This window comes from Gambusia affinis, linkage group LG20, assembly GCF_019740435.1.
Source record: "Gambusia affinis linkage group LG20, SWU_Gaff_1.0, whole genome shotgun sequence".
NCBI classification, from domain to species: Eukaryota; Metazoa; Chordata; class Actinopteri; order Cyprinodontiformes; family Poeciliidae; genus Gambusia; species Gambusia affinis.
Window position 1 is genome coordinate 5682193 of NC_057887.1, and position 14582 is coordinate 5696774.

Below are 14582 nucleotides of genomic sequence, written 5' to 3' on the forward strand. Positions count from 1 at the left end.
TCCAGGTCTTTCTGAAGGTTTCCACAGGTGGAACTCCTGAGACAAATATAACAGATTCAGTGGATTATGTCCCCCTAACGCTGGAGCCTTAAGTCGTCTCGAAATTATTCTCCAACCAATCGAATCATGCTGGTGAGCAACCCCAGCGCTCCGACCACCAGGCTTGTGCTCCTTCTTCTCTTCATGTGTTCAATATGTTTTCATTGCGCCAATAGCTTTTTAAATGAAACATTACTTAAATTTGTGGGACTCTGTAGTTTGATTCCTTACTTGTGGTCACTGAATGCGTTTTCTCTGACATCTCATGTCAATCGCATCTTAAAAGCTGTATTTACTGGGCGTGCTGTGGTGGCGTAGGGGACAGCGCGACCCACATTTGGAGGCCTTCAGTCCTCGACGCGGTGGTCGCGGGTTCGATTCCCGGACCCAGCCAACGTTTGCCGCATGTCTTCCCCCCTCTCCTGTCAGCCTACTGTCATATAACGGACACTAGAGCCCACAAAAGACCCCCTGGTGGGATAAAAAAAAAAAAAAAAAAAAAAAAGAGCTGTATTTACCGAGGGAATTACCCAAGTCACAGCTGGACTAGACGATTCCAGTGTGACTCTATAAAACAATTTGTCATTTTGCAAAACGTTTGCAAACGTTTTGAACGCAAACAAAGAAGCAGATTCCTAGTTTCCCCCCCATAAAATATTATTATTAAAATCTCAGCTGTTCTTGTGAAATGGAAGTATAACTTCGCCCTTTTTGTTCAGTTTTGGGAAAGAAGTTATTAAATTTACGCCGTTTTGCTAATGTAGGAAAAACACGTGGCCACTGAAAACGAGACAGGCCAGATTTGGATACGGGATGAAATCACTGTCAAGTTGGGTGAGGCCACATGTGTGGAATTGATCTAAGGAGAAAGGAAACATCTGGACAGACTTGTGCAACGTTGGGCTCAAATGTGGTTTCGAAGTACTTCTCGGAGGGTTGCGACATGAAAAGAACAATATTGAATAGATTTGATGTTGGTGTGAAAGACAGGCAGTGGTTAGCGGAAAGCGAGAGAGTGTGGCGTTGGGTAATAACAGGCAAGGACAGAGACAAGCTGCCTAGCAACAATAACAGTGGTAATTACTGAAGTATTTAGTAGAAACTGAAATGGATTATGAATTTCTGGCACCACAAACCATCTCCAGAAATCTTTCGCAGCATTTTTTTTGCAAGATTGAAAGCAATCATTCATATCGTTTAGCCCTTGCTCGCCGCTTTTTTCCATATATGATATGAATTGAATGCTTCAGGCGTGAAAATGCTAAACTATATGTTTTCCAACACGGCCTTTTTGCAACAGAAAGGAAGCTGTGATTAACGCAGAACCCACTTTTCCAACAGGTAAATACTTGTAACATAAATGAATAGCAGCCTGTGTGATATGAAGGTATAGAAATGCTCCACCATTCAGGTTGAGATGCTTCGGAGGTGCCTGTTGAATTCGTGTAATTCCTTCCCATTACTCCCAGAGAAACACAATGCTGTCACTGTTTTTGTGGAACGATCAAATGAAAGCAACGAAACAAGACGCTAAAGTGGCTTCAGTGGAATTTGAAACGGTTCAACAGATTCTTTGGTCCGTCAATAAGGCTACATGCCATGGGTACAAACAGTTCGCACTGCATTATTGAATTGCTGCTGTATCACAAAGCAGGTCTCCTCTGTGGACACGCATGAAGAGCTAATTAAATGTCCGTTTCGTCTTAAAATATGCAATATTCCTCCTGCCTAATTAGTCCCAGAGGTTTTGTAAGGAGGGGAATTGGGAGCTACGTTAAGCAAAGCGCTATCAAAAAGGCAAACAAAATGTATTAAAAGTTGCTGACATAGTGACCACAAATAAATGGTTAATTTACAGCAGTGCTATGCGTATATCATAATCATAGCATAGGAATCGAAACGTTTTATTTGAAAACAAAAAAAATAAAAAATCATATGTTGTTTCTGTCATTTGGGGACAGGATGGGGGAGGGTGAATGCTGCTGTTTGCAGATTCAGTATTTTATTTATTTTATTTTTTTTGGTGTTAAATGTCAGGAGCCTAAATATGTCTTTTCTCTTTTTTATACATACATAAATGTCTATGTACATATTAATCTATTCAAATATGTCATTGGGTGTTTAAGCGCTGTTTTTTGCCCTTACAGTTTGTATGTCTGGGTCTCTTAAGATCGTTACCTGGAATGTACAGGGACTGGGTCATGTGATCAAGAGGAAGAAGGTTTTGACTCATTTGAAAAAAAAAAAACTTGATATAGCACTATTACAGGAAACTAGGTTATCTGTTACAGAACATTTGAAACTTAAAAGGGACTGGGTAGGTAGTGTATATTTTTCCTCCCATTCACAAAATAAGAGGGGTACAGCCATTCTTATACATAAGAATCTTCCTTTTATTCTGGAGCATGAGGAGAAGGATTCAGAGGGCAGATTTATTTTAATTAAGGGCTCAATCCATGGACAACATATAACTATTCTCAATGTATATGCTCCTAATGATGATTCGCCTCAATTTATGTCACAAATGATCTTATTGTTTAACCATCATCGTAAGGAAATCGGTTTTTTAGCTGGTGACTTTAATTGTACAATGAATGCATCTTTGGATAGATCCTCTGCTGCAAAATTGCCAAACCCGAAAGCTTCAGCTGTCTTAAGAAACCTATGCACTGATACTGGTTTGATAGATATTTGGCGACATTTAAATCCTAAAGCAAGGGACTATACATTTTATTCACATCCCCATAACACTTACTCCAGATTGGATTATTTTTTATCCCGAAGTCATTTTACATTCTGTTCGAAGCTGTAACATAGACCCCATACTTTTGTCAGACCATGCACCAGTATTTTTAGGTGTTGATCTATTATTTCGTATCCCTAGAACATTCACTTGGAAATTCAATACATCCTTGTTAAATAATAATTCCTTTTGCAACTTTGTTCGGTGTAACCTATTGCAGTTCTGGCTCGAAAACAAAAATTCTCCCGTATCTTCAGGTATAATCTGGGATGCAGCAAAAGCCACTTTACGCGGTCATCTTATATCTTATTGCTCTCACCAAAAAGCAGTTCTCGCAGAGAGGAGAAACAACCTGGAAAAAGAGGTGATCCGACTGGAGCAAATACACAAACAATCACCAACATTGTCAAATTTGAAGGCACTAACGGCTATTAAATCTGAGCTTAATATAGACTACACCCGTCAAGTTCAGAAATTATTACTTTATACTAAACAGAAATACTATGAATTTGGAAATAAGTCCAGTCGCATGCTTTCCCATTTATTGAAAAATCAAGGTAATTGTCGCTCAATTAACATGATCAGAAGGCAGAACAAAGACGTCACATACGACCCATTACTTATTAACAGCACTTTCCGGGATTTTTATATATCTTTATATAATACGGACATGGCTGACCCGGAAGATATCTCCTCCTATCTGAGCAGCATATCTCTACCTTCCGTCACGGAAGAAGATCGTGCCTTTTTAGATGCTGATATCACTCCGGAGGAAGTTTGGGCTGCAATTAAATCTATGCCAAACAGAAAATGTCCTGGACCCGATGGATTTCCATTGGAATTTTTTAAGCTATTTTGGCCAGAGATTCAACCAATGTTCATGCCTGCTGTTAATGACATTTTGAGAAATGGCATCCCCCCCTCATGGAGACATGCCTCCATCAGTCTTCTTTTAAAGAAGGTAAAAGTCCCTGGATTGTTCCTCCTTTAGGCCTATTAGTTTGCTTAACGTTGATTATAAAATTGTGGCAAAAGTATTGGCCCGGAGATTGGAAAACATCCTTCCTAAAATTATAAATCCAGATCAGGCAGGGTTTATAAAAATGAGATATGGCACAGACAATATACGACGCGTTCTTAATGTTGTTCAGTACCTTAATGTCCACAAAGAGCCAGCAGTAATTGTTTCCCTCGATGCCGAGAAGGCTTTTGACCGAGTTGAATGGCAGTTTCTTTTCAGGTGTTACATAAATTCGGTCTGGGGCCAAATTTTATCAATCTGGTTAAAAGCTTTTATTCAGACCCAACAGCTTCAGTTAACACAAATGGTTTGATGTCTGAGCCCTTCAAGATTCATAGGGGTTGTAGGCAGGGGTGCCCCCTTTCACCCTTATTGTTCACTTTGTTTATTGAACCCCTGGCTGAGATTATCAGGACTAATCCGGATGTATCTGGAATCAATATAGGCGGTAGAAACCATATAATTTCATTATTCGCAGATGACGTTCTTTTGTATATGTGTGATCCTGAGAAATCAGTTCCAGCTGTCCTGGAATCTATGGCTACATTCAGTGCTTTATCAGGATATAAAATCAATTTAGGAAAATCTGTCGCCACCTTTCAGCATCCCTCCGAAAGGTTTATGCAATCTCCTTTTCAAATGTCTATCAGAGGCTTCAAGTATCTGGGTATTTTTGTTACACCTGATCTGAATAATCTTTTGAAACTAATTACTCACCTTTAATTCAGCAGATAAAAAATGATTTAATAAAATGGGCCCCCTGCCAACCTCCTTCTTAGGGAGAATCAATATTATAAAAATGAACATTCTTCCGCGACTGAACTATTTATATCAAAATCTTCCCTGCTATTTATCCCTGCACACTTCAAATTACTAAATTCTCATTTATCTCGCTTTGTCTGGAACAACAAACACCCAAGAGTCAAGTTTTCTATATTAACTAAGCCAAAACATCTTGGAGGTTTGTCGTTACCATCCCTGCAACTTTATTATTGGTCAGCACAACTTAAAATCATATCAAATTGGTTTATGAATAGAAAGAACGCTTTATGGTTAGATCTGGAGTCACAATCTTGTCTCCCCAGCAAACTTAATTCTCTTTTTTTTATAAGTGGCATAGACCAAATGGCTCATCTAAGAAGTAGCTTCATTGTTTATAATACTTTGCTGGCCTGGCGAGATGTGAGGAAATATCTAAATATCTCTCCCACCCTCTCTTCCTGGTCATCGTTAACTTTGAACCCAGATTTACCAGCAGAGATTAGAAGCATTGGCTTGTTTGAATGGTCATCTAAGGGACTGTCAAATATTATGGACATGCTGGACTCTGACTCTGTTAAACCCTTTGAACAAATTACAGCCAATTTCAATATTTCTAATAGAGATTTCTATAAATACCTACAGATCCGTCATTTTGTGAGCTCTCTTTGGAGGACAGGAAAATTACGTACAAAATTGTCAGAGTTAGAGAATATGATTATCATGACCAAATCTCCCAAAGGACTTATCTCTAAGATATATCATTTACTATCTGGCTCTGACTCCTCAAGTTATGATGCTACGAAGCTAGTGTGGGAGCGTGACCTAGGACTGACGTTTGATCTGGCAGATTGGGAAGAAATTTGTGATGGGATCTTCCCCAACTCCACCTCAGTTTCTTTACATGAGCAGAACTTTAAATTCTTCTACCGAACTTATTATACACCTGTTCGCCTTCGGAGGATGTTTCCTGATGCTTCAGATCTGTGTCATAAATGCAAAATACATAGGGGCACATTTATTCACTTATTTTGGTCTTGCAACTGTATTCAATCTTTCTGGAAAAGAGTTCATCTCATGATACAAGAGATCATTGGTAAACAGTTCTCACTAACTCCCTCCTTCTGTCTCTTTAACCATCCTTCAGACATTCTACTTAATGCAGACACTAAACATCTGCTTGCAATCCTTTTATTTCTGGCCAAGAAATGTATACTATTGAGATGGTCAGCACCACAGGCCCCTACAGTTGATATGTGGATATCACAGATTTCTGCCATTGTCTCAGTTGAAAAACTCACTCATGACCTTCATCAAAAGTCGGACAAATTTTGGAGGATCTGGGCCCCACTGCAATCCTTTTTACAGAGGCTGTAATTTTTTTTTATTTTTATATTTTTTTTTTCTCTTCTTTCTCTCTTACATTCAATGTATCACTCATTTGGCTGTCTGACAGTTGTGACTATTTTGAATCATGACTACTGTATTTTGTGTATGTGGGCTGTATGTATGTATGTTTTTATGTGGACTTTGCAGTGCTCCTTGTTGTTTTGGGGTGGGTTGTTTTTGTTTAATTTTGTTGGTGTTTACATAAAGTTATGAAAATCAATAAAAAAAAAAAAAAAAAAAAATCATATGTTGCTTATCATATGCATATGATATGAAGTCATACGCTATGCAACATATGTCATTTTTAATCAAATAAAAAGTTTCCATTCCTTATGCAAATAATCTGAAATCTGAATAAAAAGACTCCTCATGTGTTTGCAGTCATTTTGACTGACGGTAAGTAAAGTTATAGTTACTGGATTGTGCTATAAAATGTTGCTCTGTGCCTGGAAAATACAAAATACCGTCCCTAAATTATGAATGACTAACTTATTGTGGCTTCAAAACTTCCTCCTGGGTTGCATGGACCTGAATTCCCGACCCGTTTGTTTGTAATCAGAAGTCTCAATGAGTCTTTGCAGCAAAGGCTGCTGTCATGAGGCTTTTGGGCTTTTCAGAAGGACAGGTTGGTATTACAAGCACAACTTTAGCCAAAGTTTTGAAATCGGGGAGCATTTCTCTGTGCGAAGTGAAATGAAGCCAGCAAGATCCCACAAGTCCTTGTTTTAGCGGGAGGAATATGCACTTCTGTACCAGTGGTTCAGATGGACTGGTCCGAAAGCCTGCAGAACTCTTCAATGTGCTTTTAGCATGATGAGGTGCACTGAGTAGAGCGTCGAGGTGAGAGTTAAAGCTCAAATGGGAATCTTTTATTTTTATTTTTTATTAATTAATAAAAAAGTGGAATCTTTCTTTCCTGTAGAAATCAGAACATTTTTTGAGTCAAAGTGTCTTTTTCTAACTTTAACAGCTAATATTGAGCTACGTCTAAAGCCATCTGGAAAGTCTTGAATGAATGCCAAAGAGGTGTACAAAACCCATCTTCAGTTTGGTTTCATTATGACAGGAATCCAAGTTCTACTAAGAGGACGGCTGAGGCCATTATGCAGCTCTGATTGGCTATCAACTGGGTCCGGAATGTAAATGTGTCGGCAGCAGTTTGCAGCCGGGTCCATCCCCGCCGTAAACGACAAACCCACCTCTCTGCTGTCACACTTCGACTGTAGCTCTGACACAATATCAACTTATTGATCGATGGGCAAAAGAAAAGCCACCACTAGAGCCGTCGGAGGCCATCTGCATGTAAATGAGGGTCGGGTTCAGATGGCGAAGTGAAGAGACGTTTTTCTTTTGATTTGTTTGTTTCCTGCTGCTGAGAGCCAGAAGGACACGGCGACGGGGCAAATATTAATGTTTGTAAAAGCCGACACAGGATATCTGACAACACAAAGGGTGAAATGGAAGCAATGTAGAGAGAACAACAGCCGTCAAGGTGTTGTGCCGTTTGTCTGAACGAGAAAAACAGGTCAATATCGGGACGGGCGCATCGGCAAACGTCAATAAAGCAGAAAAATTGTTTAGCATCAAGAATCCCGACTCCATGACAGCGAATACCAATGACCGTTTTTATTCTTTTTCAGTCCTACTGGTTGAAGAAATAATGTTCGATTTTCTACTCTTCTCTTAAACCGACTAAATCAACGAGTCACAATCACATCCATTTCATTTTAGATTTTTAAACAATTTCATTTTACAAAAACTTTTTACTCCCTAGGGAGACGTTCCTTTGAACCGGAACCAACGGGTTCTTCAAACCTCAGAGAAGCGAATGTCTTCAGACAACAGCCGAGGTGGAGAAGACTTTAAAAGATCCAGTTCATGAATTCTGATGAAAACTGAAGCAGGTACGATGTGAACAGCTTCAGAAAACAACATTGAAAAGTAACGTGCAAGGATGAACAAATCGATGAAAGAAAGAAAGGTTCACGATTATTTACGCTCATTTATATTCATATTACAATATTAATGTTTACTTGTATTGTAGACAGATTTTAAATATGGATAATCTGATAAGAGACTGGTATTACGAGCACCACTTCAGCCAAAGTTTAGAAATCGGGGACAATTTCTCTATTTGAAGAAAGAGAGAAAGGGAGTGAAGAAGGCAAGTATGGAAGCCTAGAAGGAAGGGCACAAGAAAGCAAAGAAACAAACATTACAGAGAACTATAGGAAGAGAAGAGAAGTAGAGAAAAAAGCAAAGAAAGACAAAGAAGTGGAAGTCCTGGTAACCATACTCCATTTCCCCATATATTACCCGACCCTGTAAAGGGATTCAAGCTCAGGCTTTTCCAGCCGATGCAGCAGCTCTGGAAGCAGTGAGGTCACAAACCCAGATCTGCGCTGGCTTATCTGCGGCCAAACAAACTGGCGGCTCCGTTACCTTATCGATGTGCGGGTGCCAGTACTCGTCATGCTGCGTCTTGGCCGCGGTGCTGTTGATTCTGGAGAAGAAGGTGGGCTTGGTGAGGTACATCAGGGTTCGGTCCAAGGCAAACGTCTCGGCAATGACGGCCTGGATCCGGCCCCGCACATCTCTAGCGGTGACAAATGGGAGAGACGAGTCGGAGGTGAAAGCTGATTTCAGTATGATTTATGATTCCAACACACTGACAGCAACACGCTCATAGCTAAATATTATAGACTCATTTTTAACTCTTTTTCCATCCCAACTAGCAAAAAAATTTCTTTATACTCTTACTTAACCGTCCTGCAGAACGGTCCAGTGGACCGTGTATGACCTTTTACCTCATGTGCATTTTTATGAGTTTTTTTTTTTTATGTTTTCAGGAACTGACAGGACACCACCATCGTTTCCCCTTTAATCAACCGTCATCTGAGCCTTGCACCAAGACTGTGTGAGGGTTAAAAGTCAACTACTGCTTTATTTGGTGGCAAATCGGTGATGTTGTGTATTTATTACAATTATTATTATTAGAATTAATAATCCTAATAAAAAAAGGAAGACAAAAAAGGAGAGAAAAGGGAGTAAACAAAAAAATTTTTTTGATTAATTTCAGAAATTTTCTACAAAGAAAAACATGGAAATTGCCAAGTATGAACATTTTTGACTTCTCAGAAACTTTCTAGAAAAAAAGTTAAAAATTTGTTTGAAAAGTCAAAAATGTGCTAGAAAAAATTGAAATTTGAGTTTCAAATGTCTAAATGTCCGTGTTGTTTTTCCCCCCCCAATTACAATTACAACATGACATTGTACTTTATAATCACCTGTAAAGCTTGAAATCCTCTTCTGTGAAGACATCTGCTATCTGTTCCCCAAAATACCTGCAGCAGAACCGCAGAGCCAAAGGCCACAGACACACAGGACAGAGCGGGGAAAAGAAGAATTTAATTTGAGTAAAAATAGTTAAACACTCAGTCAAACATTAAAGCAGCAGATTTTAAGCAAGCGACTGACAGAAAGTCTTGATTTTTGAGTGGGAACTGCTAAGTCAGCATTTTCTGATTAAAATCAGCCAGATGTTTTCTGAGAACCCCGTGTGTCGGCCACCTGCTGGGTGGGACAGGTGGCCAACACCTGAGGGGGGCGTTTGAGATCCGAATAAAGTCGGATTCTGACAGGACTGATGAATGACGCTGGGATGAGGTCACTGGACTGGTGGCTGACCTCACGGTGTGAAATAGAAATATCCCTGAAAACACGGAGAAACCGCCAGAAAGCGCTAAGATGGTCAAATAAAGGCAAGGTGCGACTCCTGTATATATACCTGTATATATTGACAAACTGTTTCCCCATGGACAGCGCTCCAGAGTGAAGGTCCAGTATGGAGGCCTGCAGGGAAAACACATGTTACACAATGCAATTCAAACTACAGTAACATGTGTGGCCAGTGTGTCTAGATTCAATGCCGATCAATCTCCAGCGTTTTTTTTTTTGTTTTTTTTTTTTTTGCAGATTGTTGCCCTTCGCTTGTTTACTGCTCATCCAGTCTTCTGGGACAAAACAAGTCGGTTTCTCAGAGGCCGCTTTGCTGCTTTCAGTTGCTTCACTCAAATATCTGAAAACTGTAAAAGGTTTCTATCTCAGCTGAGGTCTCCTCGCTCCGTTTTCCTCAGCGCCTCTTTAAGCGCAGGGATACTGTCCGACACCGCCCTCTACAGGTGTAAGGTAGAACTACTTGAACGGATCTAAAATGCCTGCATTTAAATCTGAGGTTGTGCTCCCCAGCAGAGATCTACCACAAAAAATAGAAATGAAGTCATGATATCAGCAGAATAAAGACACAGTATTACCAAAAGAAAAGTTGTTAAAATGAGGACAAAAAGCTTGGATAGAGTTACCAGAATCCTATGTGACCAACTCGTCTAGTCTGTGATTTATTCTCTTCAAATTCCACACAGTAGTTTGCACAATCGTTTCAAAGTCCTGAAACTGATAATAATCATTATAATTTTATTCTCGTATCATTATGACTGTCATTGCAGCTTGATCCTCATGACTTTTTGCCATCCACTTTTATTCCCGCATTACTACAACGTCTTTTCACTGTACTTAAAAGTCCAAACAGTGCAGCGTTTTTCAGCAGCCGGGCAGGAATATCTCTGGGTCGTCTGTGAAAACTTCTGGCAGCATGTCTCAACTCTGAGTGACTCTTGTCACAGCACTTCACAGGCGCGCCGCTGAAATATTCGTGAAGGCGGCGTTTGGAGGTAAATTTAGCAAAGGACACCAACTCAATGAAGGCCCACATACCTCAGAACTCCTCAGCTAAAGGTGTTTCTACAAAGAATTGGCTAAGACAGGATGAATGCAAATTCATGCTACACTCAGATTTTTATTAGTAGAAAAAAAACCGAAAGGAAATATCTCTCCCAGCTATGCAGGAGTTTGTTTTGGTGTTTGGTGGCGTACCAAAGTATGGAAAAGATTAAGCAAAGCACCGGAAATATTACACAAATTTCACTGCTTAGTATTTTTGATCGAGTTTCAAGAGCAGATATCTTTGAACACTGGAAATAAGATAAAACTGTCACTTAATTAAAGGGATGAACAACAAATCAATAACAATACATATCGTGATGGGCACTTGATCAATATCAATACAGAATACATCTGATAGAATATTCAATATGTAGAATATTGACTGAACATCAATCCAGAACCGCTCAGCATTCTGGGGGATGTAGGCAGAGGAAAGACTTCAGTCGCTCAACCTCTTTACGGCCAGCTAAGAAAGGTCGGTTGCGTCACCTAATTCAATTTTTGGTTACCTAGCAACAACTTGTTGAGTAATGCGTGGAGCAGCAGTTTCAGGTTTTGCCTCAGAACTACTTAAAAATAAAAACGACGGCATAGAGAGAAATCTGTGGATAAAACAGGAAGAAAAAAATAAAATCACCAACACATTTTTTGCTTCTTATAAGCAAATATTATCTGCTTATATAAAAATAATATAAAAAAAGTGAATTTAACAATCACTTTTTCATCTATATAAAGGAATTATTGACTTAAAGCAAGCTCCTATTTCTTGCTGAAAAGTTACTTGTAAATGAGTTTCGCCTTATTTCAAATGTACCAAGATGTTCCAAGTTGAAACTAGACCAAAAATACTTGACGATATTCGTATATTTTGCAACGCTACTTCTGCTTATACCCAAATATTTATAAGTTCATCTTCAGCCAGTGGAGGAGAATCAGTTTAACCCTTTTCTCTAAGCACGAAACAACAACGCAAGGTAAAGATGAGACCCCCCACCGCGTGTCAGCAGGGGGTCTCCCATATCCACTTGATTAGCAGGAAGCTGGACAATAGAGTCAACCGGCTCCCGTTTCTCACACAGATCACTGAGGGTCATACAGCAGCCCTACACAGTTATCAGGAGAAAACCCTGTATTGTAAGAACGACTCAATGTGCATCTAGTTTATCCTCCCCTAATTTATCTCATCTTATCCAGACATCCCATTACAACTCTCTAATGCAGCCAACCTGATGATGGGCACACACACACACACACACACACACACGCATACGCACACACACACACACAACATGCTGCCAAAACAGGTGAAGCGTTCCCATGGCAGCAAGATGATATAACGTTATATGGAGGAAAAACAAGCCCTTCCTTTAGCTGCGTAAGCTATTTCTGGGGGGATCCCAGCGGATTGCACTGGAGGAGCAATCCGCTGGTTTAGTGACTAACGGCGAATTGAGTGTGAGGCCAAGCAAACATCCCTGAGCTCCACAGATAAGCAGGACTGGGGAGGATTCTGAAATACAGTAAATATTTTTATCATAAGCCAGATTTAGGCTGAAGAAAGCAAAAAGTGGCATGTTTGTCTTTCACTTAAAAGTTTTTATGATTTCCCCCCCGCAGATGGTTTTGGAGAACTGTGGACAAAAAAGTTAAATAAAACTAAAGCAAGGATACGGAAAAACAGTTGCTGGTTGTAAACAGCTTTGGTTCTTTTCATGTATGATCATATAAAAAAAAAAAACAACTAAACTTTTATATTCAAACTCCAAAAAACAAAACCTGATTACGAAAAGATCGACCAAGAAAACAAGACATACTTCCAGACCTCAAGACTCGCATTCCCGGATTTTTTCAGCCATTTTAAATAAAGTTCCAGTCGTCCGGGTAGAAAGTATTAACTATGAGCCTATTTTAAAAAGATGATGAGTTTTGCTTCCTGTTGGTTCCACAAAGTCAAAGCGAAGACTGGCTCCAGATTGGAAAATTGGAAGAAGGACAAAACCCTGGAACAGTACACCTTTCTGTTCTCATTCATGTCTTTGCTTTTCATATTTTACTACAAGTGTATTTTACGACAGATAAGATACACGGGTTCAATTACTGAACTAATTAAATCAGCGACGTTCAAACTTTTCTCCACGAGCTCCAAAGTCATCAAGTTGGAAGCATTTGTGGGGTCATGTTTTTCTATATATACAAATTTAAAAAGTAAGAACCTAACTCTGCTTTAAACTTCAAAGCTGTGTGCTATTTTATGCTGGTCCCACCCGCAAAAAAAAAAAAAAAAACAACAAGAAAACACAACTAATTAACGGTTGTGACTGTAATGTGAAAGAAAAGTTCAAAGTCTATCAATGCTTTCACCAAGCGCTGTATGCTGTATGCTGTATGCACACTAATAATTAAAGAAAGAAAACTGTCGAAGTCTTCTGAAAGGAGCGAACTGCCTTCTGGCGCCTTGACAAAGACACTCCCACACATCAACACCAACAAACTCTCCGTCTTTGTTCTTTGGAGCTGTTAATTAGCAACGGGTGTACGGTACGCTCCACACCTCTGGAGGATCAGACTCTCTTTCCTGGAAGAGAAGCCGTCTGTAAACGAAAAGACGGGTCGTTTTATGACGTTTTCTTGTACTTGTTTGCCACCTTGGCCATCAAAAAGTGTTCTGGAGCAGCACAGCACCAACTAACAATTATTTTAATAACTGATTAATCCATCGACTGTTGTAGCGCAAAAATATGGCACTCTTGAGTAGGATTCAAAAATGCCATATTGTGCAGATTTTTCATTTAACCGGAAGTAGAAAAGTTGTAAATGAACAAACAATCCAATTCTCTTTTTAATTAAGAAATACAATGCACTGCCTAAAATGCAACAAAATAGCATTCCTTTAATAAACTCGACTCTACAACACTGTAGTTTTAGCTTCACTGAGGATTCTTACCGAAAACATATTTACAGACAAAGGTGTTCTTTTTTATATATATTAAAATGTCGAGTGTATATATTTCTTGAACAGTTTTAGCTACATAATTGCTCTGCATGTGTTGTTTTATTCAGCAAATGGCCATTTTTGATTAATGATTAATCAGTTACTAAATTAGGTGATTATTTCTATAAGCGATTAATCACAGTTAATAAAGATCAGTGCAATTAACTACGATTAGTCACAATTAATTGATAAATTAGTTGCCCCTTTTTTTCCAATAATCAATTTATTGCAAATGGCCATTTTTGAGTCTGAATACTCCAGCTAACTATTAATCGGTTACTAAATTAGTTGCCGATTATTTCAATAATTCATTAATCACAATTAATTATGATTTATACAATCAATCATTAAATTAGTTGACATTATTTCAATAATAGACTCATCATGATAAGCTACAATTAATCGTTAAAGGTCTAACAAAGAGCATCATCTTACAGCAAACTGAAGGACAGAAACCTTTTCATTTACTACTTTTTTTTTTTTTGTATTAATCCTGCAGGTGAACAAGGATTTTAAATTTGTGAGAAATTAAAATCTGGGTGTGTGAAATATTTACCCCTCCCTCAGACCCGGCCAGCGCCAGCCCCCTCTCAGCCAGCCTGCGAGAGAGAAGCAAAGAAAGTGTTTAGAAACTGACGCAGTCGCGCGGAAAGGAGCCGAGGCGTTTACCTCCGGAGGGCCTGAGCCTCTTCGCTCGTCACCACGCCGTCCGTGACGGCTCGGCCGCACTTCTGAGGGGTGCAGCCTGGCAACAGGGAAACATGAGGCAGCGTTTCGCAACTCAGCAGCAAAATTAACACATACGAAAAAACATTTAGCACATGAAAAAGAGTTTTTGTTCCAAAGGAACGCTGAGT

General features: G+C 39.3%; 1 protein-coding gene across 1 annotated transcript in view; it reads right to left on the reverse strand.

Annotated features, from left to right (window-relative positions):
- Window positions 1–14582, reverse strand: part of uts2r2 (urotensin-2 receptor 2) — a 29106-nt gene that overhangs the window by 9820 nt on the left and 4704 nt on the right. Inside the window, exons 3-7 of the mRNA XM_044102131.1 lie at window positions 14395–14470; window positions 14282–14324; window positions 9739–9803; window positions 9239–9295; window positions 8394–8547 (exon numbers count right to left, since the gene is read on the reverse strand). Of these exons, the coding sequence (XP_043958066.1) occupies window positions 8394–8547; window positions 9239–9295; window positions 9739–9803; window positions 14282–14324; window positions 14395–14470 (395 nt within the window). The remainder of the gene's footprint in view (window positions 1–8393; window positions 8548–9238; window positions 9296–9738; window positions 9804–14281; window positions 14325–14394; window positions 14471–14582) is intronic.